This window comes from Dermacentor andersoni, chromosome 2 (assembly GCF_023375885.2).
Source record: "Dermacentor andersoni chromosome 2, qqDerAnde1_hic_scaffold, whole genome shotgun sequence".
NCBI lineage: Eukaryota > Metazoa > Arthropoda > Arachnida > Ixodida > Ixodidae > Dermacentor > Dermacentor andersoni.
Window position 1 is genome coordinate 24,929,520 of NC_092815.1, and position 21,917 is coordinate 24,951,436.

The 21,917-nt window shown below is 45.2% G+C and overlaps 1 protein-coding gene across 2 annotated transcripts in view; it reads right to left on the reverse strand.

Moving 5' to 3' along the window:
* LOC126542578 (kin of IRRE-like protein 3) overlaps positions 1 to 21,917 on the reverse strand; it is a 233,905-nt gene that overhangs the window by 73,641 nt on the left and 138,347 nt on the right. The window contains exon 3 of one of the 2 annotated variants that reach the window (XM_050189718.3): positions 15,051 to 15,240. In XM_050189718.3, the coding sequence (XP_050045675.1) occupies positions 15,051 to 15,240 (190 nt within the window). Of the gene's footprint in view, positions 1 to 15,050; positions 15,857 to 21,917 lie in introns of those variants that run through there. The other variant, XM_055077344.2, reaches the window with a different exon arrangement.

Below are 21,917 nucleotides of genomic sequence, written 5' to 3' on the forward strand. Positions count from 1 at the left end.
TCAACCTCGTCACCTTGACGTTTCTTCTGCTCTTAATTACCATCGGAATTAACAACCCACGCTTCTGGTGAAGAAATTACTGACCCCGAGAGGAATTTATTGCCTTGAAATGTTTTATGTTCCCTGCTTTAGCGGCCACAAATACCTCGGTCGCATCTTGCATTGTTCATCGTAGATACACTAAGTTTTAATTCATTTATTATTCCTAAATAACGATGCCTAAGGCAGGTTATTACGTCCGCATTGACCTCTGTACGGATACTACCACGCGCTACGACAATATGCCTTGTGGTTTTACGATATCTCTCGACACTGCGCAAGTATTTTCGTCATTGGAAAATTTCTCCTGTAACATCTTGTTATCAGGCGTTCTGATCTGGCTGCTTTACTGTTTGGCTGCGAATTCAAAAGCGCAGCCCCTAGGCGCCCTTTCCTGCAGCGAGCGTTGGCTACGGCCTCGGCGTCGGCGTAACCGAGCGAAAGAGCACGCCGAAAGACCAAAGCGAACGCGGAACGCAGCGGGGAGGACGAAAGACGCGAGGAGTAAAGCAAAGAGGAGGGTGCAGCGCAATCAGGAGACGGAAAGGGAAGGAGGGCGTGGCGAAAAGTGTGAGGAGGAAAGCGGGGTGCCGTTACGGCCAGGCATGAGGACAGCGCAGAAACAAAGCGCTGCCGTGAGGTTCGGACGCACTGCGCATGCGCTACTTCGCCCGCGGCGACACCGCCGCTAGAGAATGCGCTCCGTGCGAGCCACACGTTCCCGTGTTCACACTTTTTTTCTGAACTATCAGTGACCTAACCAGTGGAAATGTTTCGTCTGCCACTGCTGCTAAACGAGCTGCCCGAACAGAGGCTCAGCGCCGCCGCCGAGAGCACCTTGTCCTTCAGAACGGAATTCTTCTCGATAATATATCGCGAATTCAAAACATCTAAACAGGTGCGCTCGAAATTCTCATTAAGGAGTATCGCAATCGTCGGTGAAATTTTTTCACTGCTATTACGCACCTTCGATCGACATGGGCCATAAGATCCTGGCCTTGCGAAACCTAGGCTGCTATCCTGTATACGTTCGAAAAGCCGACGTTTGATTTCGCCTCACGCGATTGGACTAGATTGGCCTAGGCCGCGATATCGGCGCAGCCTGGACAATCGCGCGAGGCGAAATCGAACGTCGGCTTTTCGAACATGTACAAGATAGCGGCCCTAGAGAATAAGAATCTATATAAGAGATCGAAATCAGGTAGCTTTTTTTTAAGCTTGAAACTTCTTCGAGATATTAGTATGGGCGAAAAGAACAACATTAAAGAGTTTCGCAAAGCGATTACGACGCATAAGGTTCCAGAAAGGCGAAGTACGTCGCTACCTGTGCCACATTCAAACTGGCCTGAACCAAGAATGTGCAATGGCTCGCGAAAGAGTGAGAAACATAGAGACCGTTGCAACACTCTACCGCTAGCCTGCACAATTAGCAAGCATTGCATTAAAAAAAAAAAGCTTTGGGTACTACGCCAAGTGTGTCTTTGCCGAGCGCACAAGGGCAGCAACAGTTGGCGAGAAAGACTTCGTATAGCTGTATATCCAGAGCCGAGACCACTACGCATATTTCTACATTTCAGACCGTTACTGGGAATTTGTGTAAGGGGGAAAAGAAGTGTGTTCTGGGGAAGTCAAACGTAGCTTACCTCATAAAATGGAAGCTTGGGCGAGTGGTACAACAAACACTCTTAGCATTTTAACATATATGTCCAAAACAACATAGTTGTCTGTGTCTCTGTTAGTCTGCGCTCGCGTGGTATTGCGCTGCTTTCGAATCCCAAGTAGTTTAGCGCGGCGCCGACATTCATGGTTCACACTTGCCACCTCACAACGAAACAGTGAAGTTCTGCGCGATAGTAAGAAGCCTGAATGGACATAGGCAATGAACTACAAGACGTTTTTCTACTGACCCTACGTGGTGGTGCAAACTAGCAAAAGAATAACGCAGCGTAACTCCTCTGGTCCGGACTGATCAGTGATTTTGAGTTTGTTAGGAAGGTGAGCTCGCGTAGGCGACACCACTGCTTCATGTAGAGGCAGTGGCGCGGACACCTCAAGCCCCCGGGCATGTTTAGGAGGCCGCGCCACACGAAGGAATTTGCAAGTGCAAGTAGCTGCCGTTTCCCTTCCCGCTCACAGGAAAGGTTCATATGCTTGTATGCGTCCAATGCGGGCAGACGTGGTTGGAGTGCGCCAGGGCCGGCAAATGAGAGTTCGTCTCTGAAGGCCCGCGTGGAGCGGGCCTGCGGCGCTGGCGTGGAAGAAAAAAAAATGGCTTCAGCAGCACAAACCGAGGAACGCTTGGAGCGTCAATTCATATTTCGCCGAGCTCGCGAGCTTTTCAGGCGAGTACTTGAGACGGCTCGTATATATTAGGATTCAGCAGCATCATATAGAAGGAAAGTAGTGCTGACGTCGACAGGAAAGGTGTGCAAAAAGCGTGTGTAGGAAATACCGAGAATACGGGGAATAAGTTTAACAGAAAACGTCAAAGGACGGGCGGCACCTACAGTACGGCACAAAGAGATGCTTCCTTATGCGGAAGCCATCCTGGAATTCGGCACGAGAATTTGAGCTCAGTGCCGCCGTGCGATCGTTGGCTCGGACGACTCGTGCAGCCGGGCGCCGATATTTTGGACCACTGTGCGCAAATCTGCCGCTATGCACGCACATCGGGACAGAGCTCGAGCCAAGGCAGTGTCAAAATGTAACATGGAAAAGAAATGAATGAACTATAACACAACAACGCGATGCTATGCCTCTTGAATACGCTATGCATCGCTGCTAAAGAGCACCGGAAAGCCAGTGGTGGTGTTTTGCTTGCTTTCTGTGGTTCTCCTCGCAAATGCGATCCACTCTCGGCACCCAGTAGATCTGCTATGGTGGCAAATTCATGCAAATGAGCTACTCTGCGCTCTGTGAAAATTTGCGCTTCCGCCGGAAGCAATACGAACGAGGAAATGGAAGAGAAGGGCGAGAAAGGAGGTGGCAACGAACCGTTTGCATTCGCTGCCTGCGCCAGAGCCGGCCACTGTCCTTAGTCGCTTTCCATTTGGTGATTCTAGAACCATCTCAACACTTGCTAAAGAGTCGTCATTTTTAAAAATTCAGTCCTCCTTATTCACCAGAATATATCCTGGCTGGACTGCAGGGCTAAAAGCTTCAAGAAAAGAGCTTGGCGGTGCCCGGGACATCTTACATACATGGCGACATGTGACAGGTAAACTGATAACAGATGTCTAAAAGCATCATACACGAAAGTTATTTACACAGATAGTAAAATATCATTATACATTAATTAAGAACGTGTACTATTACTTGAAACGAAAAAAAAACAATGCAATTGTGTTGCCATGCACAACAAACATAAATTGATGAAACTAACAAAGCACAATTCTACGATTAGAAGTAACACTAACTTTACTAAAAGAAGAAATGGTAGCACCAGTAATACAAGAACCAACCGCAGTAGCATAAGATAACATCGGTTATATCGATATCGATTAACAAGAATAAAACAATAATACATGAGGCATCAGAAACCAGAGTAACCTGTGTTGTAGAACAAAGTCCATTACTAATGAAGATCCTATTTTAATAGATAAATTTAATGAATAAATAATTTAGTAGTTCAGAAATATTTCATGTAACATATTTACTGTGTGTTTGTCTAGTCATTATGTTTATTTAGTATAAATGGAGGTTATGTTTCAAAGGGTGCTGCTTATAGTCGGTACGAAAACGGCGTATAAGCCACTCTCCCACGTTACGAGTATGGATATCATGGCTGTTGCGCTGCAGGAATGCAGTATTCTCAATGAAGTGTTTCAATGCAGAAGAGCAGATCTAAATTAAAGGCATTCATAAAATGAATGTTAGCAATTTGACGGACAGCTTTCTTCTCTAAAAGCAGTATTCTATTTATACTAGCCTGAGTAGTAGTAAGCCAAACCAAACTACAGAAGTTTATTTGTGATTGAAATAGCTCATGGTATATTCTAACTTTTCTTTGCGTTGGGAGAATTACTCGGCAACGCGATAAAACTACGTTGTTCAAGAAAGTTTCTTACATAAGTTATTTATGTGAGACTCCCAATTTAGATGAGCTGGAAACGTCACACCAAGGATCTTAATTGTGTTCATCAACAATGTCGATTTTCTGTTCTGAGCACATAATATCTTGTTTAATGATTAATGTCTTGTTTGTAGCTCTGAAAGCCATTACCTTGGTTTTCGTGGGGATAATTTTATGTTTACTTGATAGTGACCATGATTTATTGTTATCTAATAATCGATTACATTTTTCTGCCAACTCATCTGCATTTTCGCCAGACAGTAAGACTGTGGCATCATCAGAATATATTATAAATTTCGCTGTCTTGTCGATGTTTACAATGTCATTTATAAAGGCTATAAAAAGAAGGTGGCATAATACGCTTCCATGCGCGACACCTCTACTAATCGGCAGTGAAGATGAGCGATAGTTGCCCATACACACGCAATGTGATCTATCTGTTAAATATGATTTAACTGAAGCCAGAATAGTGCCCCGAACACCATACATTTGTAGGTTATGCAATAGCATATTGTGGTCAAGTGAATCAAAAGCTTTAGTGAAATCTACGAACAAACCTAATGTATAGAGCTTGTTGCCAATGTTTTCTGATGGATTCTTTGAGCCTTAACAGAGCTAACTCCGTAGATCTTCCTTTCCGGAAACTAAACTGGGAATCACTGATAATATCAGTTTTATTGAAAAAATTTTAGAACCAGAAATGCAACATTTTCTCAAAACCTTAAGCAAATACTGGCATTATCGATAATGGGCGGTAGCCTCCCAAATGTTTTATCGCCACCTCTATACGAACGGACAAGGGAGAACGCTTCATTTCACGTGGAAATTCTCTGGACTCCTCTGCTAAATTGAATATATAAACAACTACCGGGGCCACTTAATCTAAAACAAATTTTATGAGTCGTATCTGTAGATTATCTATATCTAGTGCACTACTGTTATTAAGGCACCATAAATATTCTATGAACTTCTGGTTCATCTGTGGGTTGCAGAAATATGCTTTCAGGGTGTTGAGTAATTAAATCATCTATGAGTGAGATATCATTATCTGGCACAATACTGGAAGTAAAATGTTTATTCAAACAATCAGCAAGAATTTCACTGGTCAATACGAGATGGTCTAGCGTAATTTCAACTGGCATGAGGTCTTTCTTGCTATGTTCCAGAACACTGTTTATAGGTTTCCAAGTAGTATCTGGGTTTCTCGTACTGATACTAGAAAACAAGTTCTCGTAATGCGCTATATTTGCCTTTCGGAGGTCACTGTTTAGCTTATTTCTAAGTGCTTTATATTCCTTTAAATCTTGCGCTAGAGACCAGAACAAAGCATGAAATAGCTTATTTTTCCTGTTTATCATACGTCTAAGAGCAAATGTGACCCGTGGTTTTCTGATTTACTTTGACGGTTTAAACCTTATAAAATGAAAATGAGACAGATAGATTTGTGTGAAAGTTTCTACAAACTTTAGATACGCTTCATGAACGTCTCTTATTTTATAAACAAAAGACCAGTCATGCATTCTAATAGCATGCTTGAAAGCCTCCAATGCCTCATCAGACAAACGCTGAACTGTGATACTCTCATGCTGACGTTTCTGCTACATTTGTGAAGAACTACATTGCATGAACACTGGACAGTGATCACTTATGTCGGATGATATATATACTTAGAAACAAGTGTGTCAGCATTTGTAATCAGTCGATCTAGTAACGATGAACTGGATACTGTGATACGAGTCGGCGTTAGTATTACATTTGTAAAACCAGCTGTGTGAAGGCATGGAATAAAATCGCATGTCCTTGGAGTGTCTTCCAAAATGTTACGGTTGAAATCGCCTCCGCATACAAGAAGAAATTTATTTGAGCAGATATATTCCAAAAAGGCCTAAAAAATTAGGAAGTTTCATGACGTTGCCAGCTGTAGGAAGGTATGTAACAGCCACAACTTCGACGTCACTTTTCAGTGCTAAAAATTCAGTCATCAGTAATTAAAGAAAAATCAGAAACAAGTTCATATGTCCGGCAACCATTTGCAGATACAAACACCAGCACCTCGTCGATTCTAACGATTAATAAATAATAAAAAAATATAATAAAAATAAAGAAAATAAGTAAATAATAAATAAATAAATAAAATAAAAAACCGTCAAGACAAAGCATATCACAGCCATCATAGCACCAAGTCTCAGTTATCATGATTAGGTGGAACCTAAACAAGAACTGGTTGATTAAGCATATGATTTCATATTTTTTCCAACTGCGGAATGTGCACTTAGGTGCAAAACAGATTTCTGTAATTGAGTCTGTGCTGGAACATCACGTGTTAGAGCGAAGCTATGATAGTTCATTTTGACTGTTTTACTTTGGTAGCTGTGCAACGCTGAAAGTTTCTATTAGTCCATTTGTTCAAGGTCAACTTCACGAGCGATCTGTATAGCATCGTAAACATTAGATCTCTGCGCGAATATTTTCCCAATGAAAGACTAAACAGATTTCCAATGCATCTCATGCTTGCGCTTCACCGCCATGCCAAGCAAGCGCTTCAGCGCAGGGCAGAGATGCTCATTCATGTAGATCTGCGCATTGTTTGAGAGTCCGATATCATTGTTGCGGATGCGTATCTTTTTTGCTTTTTTTTGTAGCATCAGGTCTAGCTTTTGCCCTAGACTTAAACTGAACTATAATGTTGCTTCGACCAGGATTGGAACGCGATGACATGCTTCTATGTCAGACTCTTGAACAGGCTTGTTGAAACCCTCTGCGATCTTTAAGACGACGTTCAGAATGCTCTCATTGTCTTCCTTTTGGACGCCTTGAATTTCAATAGTAGAGTTTCTAAAATATTCTTCAAGGTGAACCTGCCGTTTCTCTAGATATTCTGTATGAGTCTCAAGTGTCTGCCATTTTGCCTGCAGTTCTCTGTTACTTCTGGTTATTTCAGTATGTTTTGCCACTGCTGCTGCCAGTTGGCTTTTCAGGTCTTCTATAGTTTTGTGAGCAAACCCAAGGCTCTGGGCAAAATTGCGTTGCTCAGTTCGAAATTCGCGCATTTCATTTCTCGAAAGTGTAGTACCAGTGTCTCGCGTCGCGGAAATGGAAATTCCATTTACTATGAAAGAACTGCACGCCGCTTTAGCTGCTTCCCGATGTTCATGTTCTGCAGGGCCCGACGGCACCACTTATGCAGCTCCTGACCATCTTACACAAGAGATCGGGCAAGAACTGTTGAAATACTACAACCACTTATGGAATGACGGCATTGTTCCTCAGCAATGAAAGATTAGTAGGCTCATACAGCTACTGAAACAAGGAAAGTCGCTTTTCGACCAGACGTCATATTGTCCTATTGTCCTGGCAAACTGCGTAGAGAAAGTAATGGAAAGATGATCCTTACACGCCTAGAATAGTATCTTGAACGCCACAATGTGCAACCTGACTCCATGACAGGCTTTCGGCGAGGCAGGTCATCAATGGACAATGTTACTGACCTCACAACGTTCATACAACAAAAATGCCTCAAGCGCGTATGAGTGGCGCTGTTTGTTGATGTGAAAAAGGTGTACGATAACTTTATTTATTTATTTTATTTAGTACATACTGCAGACCACATTGTGGTCCTTGCAGGACGGGCAGACATTGAGTACAAGACATATACAAGATACGTTCGTATACATTCATAAAATATATAGACTTTACAATGATATATTGCTCACAGAAACATTTAGTGAAAAGGATCAAATCACAATACCTAAATCAATTAATGGTGCAAACAGAACGATGTAAAAAAAGGCAAGGGAAATTGCACATCAAAGGCAAGGGAACTGTACATCAAAGACAAGGGAGCTTGAGAGCCGAGGACCTGCCCCGCTCATTCAACAGGAAGAACACACTCTATACAGGAAAAAAAAAGACAATAAAAGCTTACAATGTCACACATGAAGCGATTACTCGAGTTATTGGAAGCTGTTGGAATCAGTGGCCGTATATTTCAGTAGATCCGCGACTATTTGACCAGAAGGTCCTTCTTTGTGCTGACCGAAGATTGCTCGACCGCCAAGTGTTATACATATGGTGGCGTTACATAAGGTGGGGTGTTGAGCCCTATTCTCTTTAATCAAACCATCGCTGGCCTTGCTGAAAGATTACTGAAGACAATTCAACTATCAACGTACGTTGATTACATTTGCCTTTGGTCTTCTGCGGTGATTCATCTTCAAGTGCGTGAAAGAATTCAGGGGGCAGCCACTTTAACTTGTTCGTTCCTCCGCAAACTAGGCCTTAGTATGTCCATCTAAAAATGCGCGTTAATCGCGTTTACGCGCAAACCAATGACACAATACCTTGCTTCTCTCAATAGCCAGGCTATCACATACCAGAAGCCTCGCGGCTTCTTAGGTATGACTATTGACAGGGAACTTTCATGGAGTCGCCTCCGCATATACCTGAACTGGAGACTAATTTCTATTGTACATATAATGAACTTTCTGTGCGGAAAAACGTGGGGCACGTCGGTACGGTTCATGCTGCAGCTGTACAGAGCATTCTTTCTGGTCTTTTTATGGTACAGCTTGCCGGTTTCGGTGAACACATGTAAAACAAATTTTCGTACCTTCGAAAGATTGCAAAGTCAGGCTCTACGGACACATATTGTACTACCAAGATGCGCCTCGACTCATGCAACAATCATGATTGCTAGAGACTACTTGGCTGCAACATATATAACGACTGACAACCTTAGAGCACGCATTCGACATCTGTGTCGCATACCCGGCAAGTATGGGCCGTATAACGTAAAACTATTCCAATATCTTTTTATTCCAATCTCCTGAAGTCAAATTTGCGTAACCGCCGACGCAAGCATCGGGCGGTCACCCGCAAGGTGGTCTGATAAAACCAATCAAATGCTCCCCTTGTTCATAGGAGGTCACTTTTGTTTGCTTGAAAAACGAATAACATTGCCTGCACTGAGCGGCTTGTCTTATCTAATTAGCTAGCAAGAGGCGAGGATCATGCTCAAGTGGAGAGGGATTCAATGGGCCGAGTCACTGCACTGAATATCGATAACCGGCTGAAGAGGGTGGTGCCGGCGTCTGCAATTGGTCCGCCTTCTCTTACTCAGCTGGCGGCAGCTCGTCGACAATCGCGGCGGCATGCAACGGAAGCTTAAGAATGACGCTAAAACGGATACTCATCAAAGAAGAGTTGGCAGAACGAGGTCGTAAACGTGCCGAAAGTGCTTGAAAACGTTACACGGCCACGCAGAAAGTTTTATTACACGCAAATAAACCTATGCTCTCCGGCAGGGTCGAGTAGCCAGCGCCTGAGCGATCGGCGGCAGCCATCTTTTATTACTTTCGAAACGGGGCAGCCTGCGGCTATTCGGAGAAAAATTCACTTTTTTTCGGCATATTAATGCTTCGTTAACGCGTACACGTCACGTTGACGTGGTCAGTAGTTGCGGTTTTCTGACGTCGCGTGACAGGCAGGTGAAGTGGATGCAGCCCTAAAACTTTTGACCAATAGCCGAGGTCTAACGGCGAAAAGGCGTCCAATCAGAAATAACTATTTTTCTTTCGTTCGGTGCAATCATGCATAATCAGTGTGTACACGTCATATCAGATGGAGAGGTATCGCGGTTTTCGCGACTTCGCGTGACAGACAGGCAAAGTGGGGGTGGTCCAAAAGACTTGGTGACCAATCGCGGAGGGCTGATTGCAGAATCAGAATAGAAAAGTTTGGAATAGATTTACGTTATAGCGCCCTATATTGCTGATTTGCCTGCACAAAGACGTTGTAGCGGCGCGACAATCATCTCCAAAATAGTCGCAGATCGGTTCACGTGCCTGTAGCGCTAGAATAGAACAAGCTAGTGTGCTCGTGAGCACATCTTCTTCGACTGCTGGGTGGATCAGATGTCCGGCATGTTGATGTAAAATTCCGGGACAACCCAGAACTGTGGGACGTCTGCTGGGCTGCGTGAAGCCACGTCACTCGCCTTGGCAGAGTCGGTACGCTGACGCTGGCATTGCTGGGCTCGGTCGTCCGGGTCACCAATTTGGGGTGACGTTGGACTCGGTCGTCCGGACCGCCAATGTATGGGAGGTGGCGCGAACAGGCCCACCGCCGTAGCCACGGTTTATTAAGGCCGGCCAGCCATGGTGTCGTGGGATCTCGGGAGTGGCTGATACCGCGGCCCTCAGGTGGAGCGCGCTGGCTTGTTCTATTCTCGCGCTACCTGCACGTGAGCCCATCTTTTTCTTCGACTACTTTGGAAGCGATAGTCGCGCCACTACAACCTCAAGCCACATGTTCCAGCCTTGTTGGGACACATGAAGACTACCTTCCGTCGAGCTTTACACTAGTAGGAAGACCATCGTTACCCCTGAGGTGCCTACAACAGCCACAAGCACGCCTCACGATGCCGGGAGTTACAAAGAAGACCCGTCATTCAACAGTGGCTCTACGTCAGTTGACACTGTCATTACTGAACGAGTATTATGAACAAAGAAGGCACATTTACACCGATGGATCTGCCTCAGGCACAGCTCCACAGGCGCTGTTATCATCCCGGCCTTACAAGTCCTAATTACGATCAAAGTGTCCCACATAACTACCTCTGCGGCAACAGAACTTGCCGCCCTACGTGCAGTTCGTTCACTTCCTTACCTTTCCTTCCTTCTTTACCTCCCTCCTTCCTCCTCATTGCCACCCCTCGTATCCTCGCTTCCTCTTGTCATTCTTCCCCTCTTGTAACCACATGAAAACTGCGCTCGTAGGTGGCACCCTATTTACTTTCTACGAGTCGTAGTCACACTGACTCGGCCTAAACTGTTCCGCCGTATGGCAATAAGTAAGGCTCATGACTTCGAGTACACGCAGAGGCGGCAAGCAGTAAATTCACAAATTTCGAATGCTTAGCACCACCGTGAACGGAGCTTTCTCCTCTCTCTAAGCGGCTCTCGCAGTTCTTTGCGTGTCGTCTGCCTCCCTAACTCCGCAACCATCATAGCGCACTCTTGCCAACTGCGCATACAGAGATCGGCTTTACGATAACTAGTGCCAATTTTCTACATTTGTAAAGCTGTGTAACTCGCTGTAGAATCACATATTAGAGTGCGCATCTGCTTTGTGGTATGGGGCAGGTTAATACAATGGAGGTCACATTGAGCTGGCCCAGTTGCTACGACATACGAATTGCTACTAATTCAGCAAAGAAAATGCCAGTAAATAGCTAGCGTATGAAGGCGCGCACGTAGACGGACTCCTTGTAGCAATTCCTTGCAGTTTGCAATTAACTGTTAGTTGTTAGTTCAGTGCTTGTCTTGTGTACTTCTTTTCTCTCTGCTTCCGTCCCTTTTGCAGGGACATCCCAATGGACTTGAACCGACTCGCCTAACATTACGATACATTGCAACACCAGAAAGCATAACTTGTGCTAGCACAGTCTACTCTGTTGTTTGGTATCTGGACAGCCGACGCACAAAACTGACCTGGATTCCTTATTTTTTTTAAATCTCACACGGCTTTGGCCACACGGCACGATACATGATAACTAAAGAAGAATGGAAAATGAAAGAAAATCTTGCAAAACAGATTTACTACCTTTAACAGGTAGGCGCAAGAATAGCAGCGATTTTTACTACCGCATTGTACTTGTGAAGCTTTAATAAAGCCAGTGGCAGCGCCGCCCAAGCAACCAATCGGACTCAGCCAGTGCCCAAGATGTACAGTTCTCTGTGCGAACTCTGTTCTCCAGCGCTCGTCCTGTCCATCGTATTCACCTGGAACGCTGATATAGCTCCGCGTTCCCTCTTCCCGACTTTTCTACAAAGTTGAGCTCAAAGTATGACGGCTCTTACCGGGTGCTACGACAGACGCCCCCGGTAAACTATGTCATTGAGCACATTCAGTCATTTACGGACCAACGGCGTCGCGGGCGCCAAACTGTTCATGTTGACCGACTGAAGCCACACTACTACCCACCAGTGCTTCCTGTTCCATAGGTAGCCAGGATGGCTCCTTTTCCGCCAGAGAGTGATTGCAGTGACAAATACGGGCACCAGTAGAAGACAAAGAAGAAGACGGTGGATGTTGTTGGTGCTCGCGCTCACTCCGCTCCGCCGTTGCCTGTCTCTGTGCGTTACTATAAAACACTCAGCGCATCTAAACGCGTACTATCAAAATAAATAAATAAATAAATAAATAAATAAATAAAGGAACCGAGGGTCTGATTTTCTATTCAATCTTGTTCACAGAGTCGTGGACTGCCGACAACTATGCAATGGCCCATACATTCCGCGAAATTGGCTGCGTCGGTGTCGTTGCGGCAGGAAGGCTTAACGTGGCATTCTAAGCCGACAATTGTGCTGCATGAGTACCTCTTACGCCGTCATACCGGTTGCCTAATAAAATGTTCAACAAGGTGTCTCTGAGGAATACAATCAATATGTATAGCAGATACGTTCCCGATTACTCTTAGCCCTTCAGAGAACACTACATCTTGAAAACTCACGTGTGAAGGCGCCTCTTCGGCAGTCTTTGATGGAAGGCATTTCTCTTCACAGTGTTCCGCTTCAGTCATTTCGATACATAAGTTGCAAAGCGAGGAAGTGGATCGTCTTTATTTAAGAGCCGACCAGCTTCGCCGAAAGTAACACTAACGCTGTCGCTTGATATTGAGTTGTGATTCTGCAAGGTCCCCTATACACCCATATGTCTGCTCATCTTTACTTTTGTTATCCCCCATGATATATCTTTCTGCTCCTGAGTAAGAGGGTGCAGGTCCGATTCCTGGATGCGGGGGGCGTCTTTTGATGGGGTTGGAATGCGAAAACGGTCATGTACTTACGTTTACGTTACACAAAAACGATCAAAAAGAAATGCTGGGCGGTTATAAAACAAATACGGTGCATTTCAATACGGCGCTTCGCGCACTTGGGTGACGTTAAACACTTTCAATAAATCAACCGCGACCATTCTAATCCATCATTCCCACTCGTCGTTCTGCTCAGTGCACCGGCGTAGACATTTCCTTTTGCACCTTTGTCTTTCTCCATCTACTTCCTTCAAGATCAGCTTGTCATTGTTCCTCGTTCCGTCGACCGTGCCATGCTTGCGAAGAAAGAATAGTAGCTTTTTATGTTCCCCACTTTCACTGATGCACTCCGACCCGCTCACCTCGTGGCCACGTTTCCGTCTATGTGATTCTCTTTCCTCGGCTGCAGGAGGTGCGACTTCCTGGTCGAGCCTGAGGTCTATCATTAGCGCCCGCCTACATTTCCAGTTCAACGCATGCTGTGCTGCAGTGACCGTGAATGTTCCTTTATCCCGGGCGCCGTCCCCGTACGTTTATCTTGTCATCCGTCGCTGGCATTGTGACTTGCTTTTAATCATCCTGGACACTCTCGTTCGCAGCTCCTTGCTTCTCTCTGTAACTTTCTTTTATGTTTTCTTAGATTTGCACTCTTTGATTCATTCTTTCGTTCTGTCATCCTTAGTTCTCTTTTTTTCATTTCATCGTGCTTTCTGCCACCTTTATTCTTATCTATTGTTCCTTCCTTACTGTTTTTCTGCTCTTCTTTATTGTTTCCTTTTTGGCGTTTTCTTTCTTTTTTTGCCTTCCTGCTTTCTTTCTGGCTGTGTTTGCTTCTTTCTGCAACCATTTTAGCGCGCTGTACCAATCCTGCGCACAGGCGAAGGTTCTTGTATATTGTGCAGCAATGGTATTTCACAACAGATTTACAGCACATATTTAGAGATTGGTACTAATTACTGGATTTCAAGCAAATGGCTGATCAATGTGGAGTGGTTTTATTAAATTGTAAAGTACAATGGGCCATGTAGACTTTGTAACTAACAGTTAACTAGTGAATTTTGGTTAATTACTCCATTGATTAGTGTCTTTCACAGAGAGGCTGATGTACACTGCTACGAATGTCTAAAAGAAATATTTTCTTTTTCTTTCTTCTGTGTTGTCTGGAACACCAGCTTAATATCTTACCTGAAACAAGCCGCTTAAAGGCTCATGGAGGCGTGTACATCAATAGCAGCTGTTCTATGCTGCCGGGCTGATTTTCCCTAAAATTGTTTGTCGCAGTTCTTTAGATGATATTCGCCGTTTTAGTGACTCATTTCTTCACGTAACAGTATTAAGCTGCTAGGGAGAAGCTGATTAAGAGAAGCAGCGGATTTGCGATCTGAAACATTAGGTTATATACACATACGGTTAGTCTTAATTAGGTAAAACATATATGGCTAGTTTTAATCAAAGTAAAGAGAACGGTTTAGGAACTCGTTGCTCTTTCTACTAGGTGGTGATAGCTCACTGGCAAAGTATGTGTGAAAACAATAGAGGTTATTTGACGCACCCACATACAAAAAATATTCTTACTAAACGACAGTGGTGCGGTCTCGCACTTGTGTACGTCTAGAACCGGTGCACTGATGAAAAACAAATAGGGTATTGCATCGAAAGCAACGTAAATGCCGTAAAGTTGCACTGTTTTTACGGTTTCTGAAAATGCGCGCAAGAAGAACTGTTTGCATAGTTATGTCATGGAAACAGTTGTTATGTCATCGCGTCACTTTAATGTCACTTTGCTGTTATGTAACTTTTATGAGAAACTAGGTGCATTAGCATCGCTGTCGGCCTGGCTTGCTATTTCACGTGTTAAGGAACAAAACTTTATAAACCGTTATCACAAAAACAGACAAACGAGACATACGTATCCACAGACACTCAATTAAGCACTAAAGCAATTAACAGGCTTCCCATATCTGCGAAAATATGGAAGCGCCTCCGCTGATTGCAGCATACAGGTGGTCCTTTCCACAGGCCTAGAAATTCCAACTGCTCCAGGGTCGAGCCGTGATAAGGCATGCTTCCAATGTAGCGCGACCAAGAGCAAGCTCAAAGCAACGTGCCAGTCATAGCCCTCACCATAGTCCTCGATGCTCCAGGCCGAAGCCACCGCTGTGCACTGGAGCAGTGCCAGAGCCCAGGCAAGCGTGGCTGTGACGCGGTAACTCTGCTGCTTCATGGCGGCGCTGGCGCAGAAGTCGCACACATCATGGCCGGCGGCGGTGTATACTGACCACACGGTGCTTCTCCTACAGGGGCCAGGGATCGCCTGCGCGGACAAGAAAAAGCGGCCATGTAATCGACAGATTAGGCGGACACCAAAAAAAAAAAAAAGATGAATGTAGCCACATTGACGCAATATATAGAAATTAGCAAATGCCATTTCTCCAGAAAGGAGTATCGGTTACGTTAGTAAGAAAAGAAGGTCAACATAAATAGCAGATGGCAAAGCTAAATGTGAAGCTTAAATGCAGTTCCGTGCGGTAACGCAGGTACAATTCAATTATAGTAAACGAGATATGCTTTGTAACAATTTCCGAGTCTTCTATGAAAGGCATGAGTCGAACACGAAAGAGAAAATAAGAATGCACCATGTATCGTAGGTTGTGAAATACAGAAAATTCGGGAAAATAAAGCGAATGTTTATGGCAGTGAGTACTCACTGTGCGATTTCGCTGACGTAGTCAATATTCGCAACATTAATGGCATGTATGTTTCTACAGCTCAGCGAGAATGTAGTTCGACGGCGAAGCAATATTTGTCATGCGATATTGACAGGCGGGGCAAATTCAAAAGAGGAGCAGATCTTCCTCGACACATGCACACATCAATTCATCGGTTTCCATGCACATGATGTTGCTTATGTATGTAGCTTTCTCTACACGATATATTGCGCCACTTTCCAGCGCTGCTGTGGCCATGAAACAGAGAACGATTACCGTGCTCTTTTTAGGTGGGCAGAATATTCCCCGGTGTTATGATCGAACTACGTTTTCCAAGAAGCCATCGACTACCACATCTGGTGACGGAGGGATGCACCACCAGTAACACGCAGCTGTCGCGGTTGATGTTCACGCCTCATCATTCATTTCTCTTCACGACAACAACATCGTCCTCCTGACCGTCACGAAGTGGTCGCTTAACGGTGACAGGGGACTCGTCGAGAACTCCCGGGGCAAAGCATCGACGACAGGCGGTTGCCTCTTATTGCGCCACGTTGAAGGTTGCCTCCATGTGCGCCACGTTGAAGCACAAATAGCAGCGCATAGAAGACATGATCACCACGAGCAGTGCAGTGGAGACCGGTGAGGGGCGACAGAGGTGGTGAACGATTCAGCGTTTGTAACTGGCCAGTGGATTCCCTCAACGAGGCAAAGAGGGGTTATTTAAGGCCGTCCTGGCCCTGTGTTAGATCATAACCGCTCGAGACTTCGATAAGAGTCACAACTATGTACTAATCAAGTGAATACAATCCTTTCTACTTTTTTTTGAACATAATGATGCCCAGCTCCGTCGTCATTTCCTGATTCTTGCGGTAAAGACCCATACCTCACCCGGTCGAGATCGTATTACCGGCAAGAAATGCACAAACAAGCCAGTAAGATTGTACAAGCACCTCTTCACTATACACAGTATACATAGTATACACAGTATACTTAGACCATGGTCAGTTACTGAACTACATCAAAAGGCGAACATAGCTTTATTAAAGGAAGAGAGCAAGACGAGTACGCAGGGCGGCAGGGTGGCTAACCAAGCGCAGGCAGTTCTGGTCGGTCACCGTGGAAGCAAGAAGCGGCAACGGTATGAAAAGACAAAGAAAATATATCAGCATAAATGACTTGAAGAGCTTACACAAATCAGTGATAGCCAACAGCTTTCTCAAAGTATATTGTGTAGGCCCGTAGCCCTCAAGAACGTGAGCAGCACCGATACAGCCTTCAGCACGTAGTTTACTTAGGTACACTCACCGAGAGCGTTGTTCTGACAGTGAGCTATTGCGAATATGTCGAGTACTTTGCGCATGATTTGCATTTCCTAACTACAGCGAGGGCAGAGATATAGAGAATATGTCACAGCTTTATGTTTCGCACGTGGGGCTGTTGGCCATCCTATAAGGAAAGCAAACGAGTTGGTAAATCTGGCGCCGACCCACGAACGCAGCAGCATGATGTGTCGGTGTCGTGGTAACGCAGGCAGTAGATTACGTTCGAGTCCCATGAAGCTCCAACGTACATTCACCGATGATCGAGCGTATCTTTGCCGCAGCGTGAGTTCGCGAAAGCGGAATCAAAACGCACTGACCAGTCTCCCATTCAGGTCCGAGAGCTCCGTCAAAGTCATTTCCAATGACATCGCAAGGTACCAGAGCGCGGACGGCCGGACGGAAAAAATTTTAATGGAAAAAGGACCTGCGAGGTTGCCAGCCCGGGCTCAGGCCACCCGGGCATTGTGTGCGGTGAGGCATAGCCTTTCCACCGCTGCCCGGGCCCGCTGGATAGCCCATAATTGGTCGTGTAGTTCTGAGCTAGTCAGAGCGCTTAGCCATCGCTCCTCGAGAAGGTCCGGTTCTATGTTGTCCTCTACGTATACTGAACTGATCTGTGTGCACTTCCACAAGATGTGTGCCATGTCTGCGTGTTCGTGCTTGCAGAGCTTGCAGCTTGCGTCTGGATATTGTGTTGAATTTATTCTGTTTAAGTGTACTGGGTTTCGCGCGTTGAAAAGTAAATTATGCTCCGCGTCATATATGAGGTGATAAGTTGATGCAATGTCAAAGATCATTTGTTCAGTAGGTCCGCGGCGCATAGCACTTTGCAGCCTACTTTCCTCCAAAGCCTACCTTGTAGGCTTAGTAAAATTTTGAGGGCTGCATTTGAGCCGCAGAATGCGCAGGATGAAGCGCAGCAAGTTCTTCTCCAGTCGAAGTACTGACACAAGGCACCTAAACTTGGTGAAGATAGACTGCTGGGCCGATGAGTGCCGCAGGCGAACAGTTGAGCGTCGCTGAGCCATCTCTGTAAACGTCCTGCCCGGCATTCCGTGCACGTCGTATACATATGTTTAAGGCAGCGTGCTTGAAGGCCTTCAATGGCGTTCCAGTGCAGGCGATAGAAAGGCTTCAAAAGTCGTTGATCGGGCGTGAACAAATGTGTCAAGAGTTCTTAATGTTTAGAAATACTACTGGCGAATGTTGTATGCGGCATCGAAGCTGCCAGTCAAACATGATGGAGTGAGGTAAGGCGATTTAGGTGTCGTGTGCGCTCGCAGTGCATCAGCAGCAATTCAGGCTGCACGAAAAAAAAATGGCAAGTAATGATCACTCACATTATTCGAGACGCGCTTTGGCGGCTAAAACACCTCCAAGGCTTGGGCTTGCTTGCTTTGAAGTCTGCATATATTTGTCACGTAAATATTAACTAGTATGTGTAATTCATACGGCAGGAAGCCCAATATAGTGCGAAGTATAGCTGCACTATTGAATGTACCGAAATGCTAAATGTCCTACCGCCGACAAATGCGAAAGTCTGCAATAGCCAACAACCACTCTGTCAAGCACGATACACAACACAAGCATCTTTTGATCATCACGCCAAAAAATTGTTGAGTTAATCTGTGGGGAGCTATTTTGGAAACAGGAGATGGGGGGAGGGGGGGGGGAGTGGCTTAATCCGCCAAGCTTACAGTGTCATCCATTTGTGGGTAAAAGCATCGAGTGAACACTATGCAGCTAAATGAACAAGGCCTTCTCTTCGCAGCTATGACAAAAACACCATCGAACCTTTCCGAAGTAGTGCGTGTTCTTGTGTGTCACGCATGGTAGCTATTTGAAAATATCGTCAGCATAAATGGGGAACTGTACTGCTTGCGACGACTAAGAAATGTCCAACAGTGGAGAGCTGAGTACTCCATATTGCAAAACACCACGGAAAATATAACGAAGGTGTCAAGGTCAGCCGGTCGTCGGGTACATAACTTCTTAAGAAATTCGGCACCCATATTCCTTTTAATCTTTTTTTCAAGCTCTATGCAGCAACTATTAAATCAGCTCCTCATTTTCGGTGGCAGGACGCAACATTCGCCACACAAGTCCTCTTTTCACGTTCGTGATCTTGCCAGCTGGCTTCTTTCACGTCCCAAAATTTCTTGCAAGGCCTCGCACAGAATGGCAAACATGCAAGCCCCCTCCTCGCCTCCCCCCCCCAAAAAAAAAAAAGATTCCTGTTTTTTGCAACATTTTCAAGTCGCGTGGGTATATGATAAAATGCATTTACGGTCGACTGCAAAATATTATGCCATCGTATATTTTGCAGCCACAAAATTTGAAGCTAGATGTACTTAGAAGCACATAACGCCATTCATTTGCTATTCGGTGTGCTGATCGTTCTAGTGTTACAATGTATATCTGTTCTAATATTTCTTTCTTTAGATTTTTAATGCATCGTTCCTACAATTAGGTCCTCAGGGCAAATGTAGGGAAATGAATAAATAATATAACATTAGGTAATAATCGATCAATTCCGCAGGCTTGTTGAATGCAGGACATGTAAATACAACCGAATAAGAAAGCAGAACGAACACGGGTTCTGTTGTTTTGGTGGACGAGATGACAGCGCCCGAAGAAGAAAACGAAGTCGATACCGTTGCGACGGCTGTGCTGCGGAAGTACGGTAGAGGTTACGAGGTTCCAGGCGACAGACATGACAGAGCGAGGAAGGCCAGGCGGAAATATAGGCCATTTCTCTCTTTTATTCCGCCTGACTGGCGGTTAGGGTGATCACGATATTTTCTCGCTGTCCACTGCACACTAGCCCATGTCGTGAGGACAGACGATGGATCGACATAATGGTTTGGCTCGGCGACTACACCATTGCGTTCGTTCGGACAGGCACCACTAAGCAAACGAAGCAAGGTCTCGTTTTGTTTCATTACGACGATGCTCCATCCCAAAGTAATAAGTGTGATTGCCTTTTTGCAGTGGCTATGTTTATTGACCCATCTGAGTAAATTTCTAGCAGCCCTTCTGACGCAGTATGTGCAGCAGATTCACTGTACTTCCCTTCTGAACAAAAGAAGCCTACGCTCAATACTTAACAACACTATGCTCATTTCATTGTCAATAACATGGCAGTCACGTGATGTATAATAGTGATGTACATGCTTGTCTCAACATTTTTAGTTTTGGAGATAACCTCCGAGTTATAGCCGGAACTTCGTACACAGGCGCACACAGCTCAATTCTTCAAAAGACGTCCTCTCAGAGGCCTTGCTTTCTATGAGATCATTAACCATGCGCTTCGTTTGCAGACTTCGTTTAGCAAAGCACTAAATTCCACACAGAAAGACAGCAGTAGGCTTAAACGATGATGTTCGAGTGCTTAAAGCACCGGGAGCTTACAGTTTTACTCGACACCTAATAGAGCAAAACATTTACTTTTTATGTGCTAAACTACAACCAATGAAAACTGACTAAGCAAAGGCTACCAGAGGCCTGAACTACAACACCAGCGACAAGGACTTCTGCAGACGACTCTCGCGCGTAAAGCACTTAAGGATATTTCATATGGTTTAAAACAACATTACACATAACATCAAACTCGGCTGCCCCAAACATATTTTAACGTAGTTAAATGAGGCAGATGGTGGTGGGATCTAGTCAACGTTGCCACGCAGTTTCATGACAATTATGAACCTTGACAGAAGGCCTCATTTCCCATCTTACCAACGCTGCCAATCCCAGTATCAGTCATCTCAAATTACATTCGCATTGGCATGACTTCTGTTGGTACCCCAGCGCAGAGAACACATCTCGTCAAGTAAATGACATGTTTGCGAATGCCTTGGGTTTTTTAAGGGGTCCCTGAACCACTTTTTATCAAAGCGGAGAAATGCATTTAAAGTGAAAATAGGCTGTTTAAGAAATACTTTGCCGTGAAAAGTACTTCAATGCGTTCAGCAGAAACGGAGTTATTGCCAATCAAACACGGCCTCGGCTGTGCTCCCGTTCCTTCTTCAATGATTTGCACTGCGATGGCTCTGGCGCAGTGGGGCGTGCGCACTACGTTCCGTCCTTTAAATGTCACCGTGGCGCGCAGTTCAAATTTATTATTAAATTAAATTATGGGGTTTTACGTGCCAAAACCACTTTCTGATTATGAGGCACGCCGTAGTGGAGGACTCCGGAAATTTCGACCACCTGGGGTTCTTTAACGTGCACCTAAATCTAAGTACACGGGTGTTATCGCATTTCGCCCCCATCGAAAAGCGGCCGCCGTGGCCGGGATTCGATCCCGCGACCTCGTGCTCAGCAGCCTAACACCATAGCAGTTCAAATTTCATTTTGGATGTTAGCATAGACGCCACGACTTTCGCCCTTGGTGCCTACGACCCGCTAAACATAAGCCAAATGCGGTTGTCCTCAGCTAGCCGCAGTGTTCTTAGCCAGTGGTCTCGTGGCGGTACACTGCGGAGGCCGCGGTATCTACGTCATGTAGGCGACCGCAGCTTGATGTCAGCTGTCGGCCAATAGCAGCCGCCTATAAGCGAATGACGAAATAGTGCGTCCGATGACGAAATAACGTACCTAGAAGAGAGTGAGGACAGGGCCTTCTGCTGAAAAGTGAGCGTTTGGGAGAACGGTGATTTCACGATCCGCTTGCGAGCTTCACGCACTGCATACGACATAAGAACTTGGCTAGCTGCGATGTTTACAGCAGCGTATGCTACCCGCGGACTATGCTATTTCACCAAGCCCGAAGGGAAGACCAAGGTCCCTTTAAGGGAGTACTTCTACTGCAATTTTGCCGTTCGTGCCTCCAGTTGAGGTGTCGATGTATGTGCGCTCTGAATGAAATATTTATCGGTAACCGGCAATATCGACCTATATAGCAGCAGCAAGCAAAGCAGTACGGGCAAATCTGGGCGTAAGTGGGCACATATTCCCAT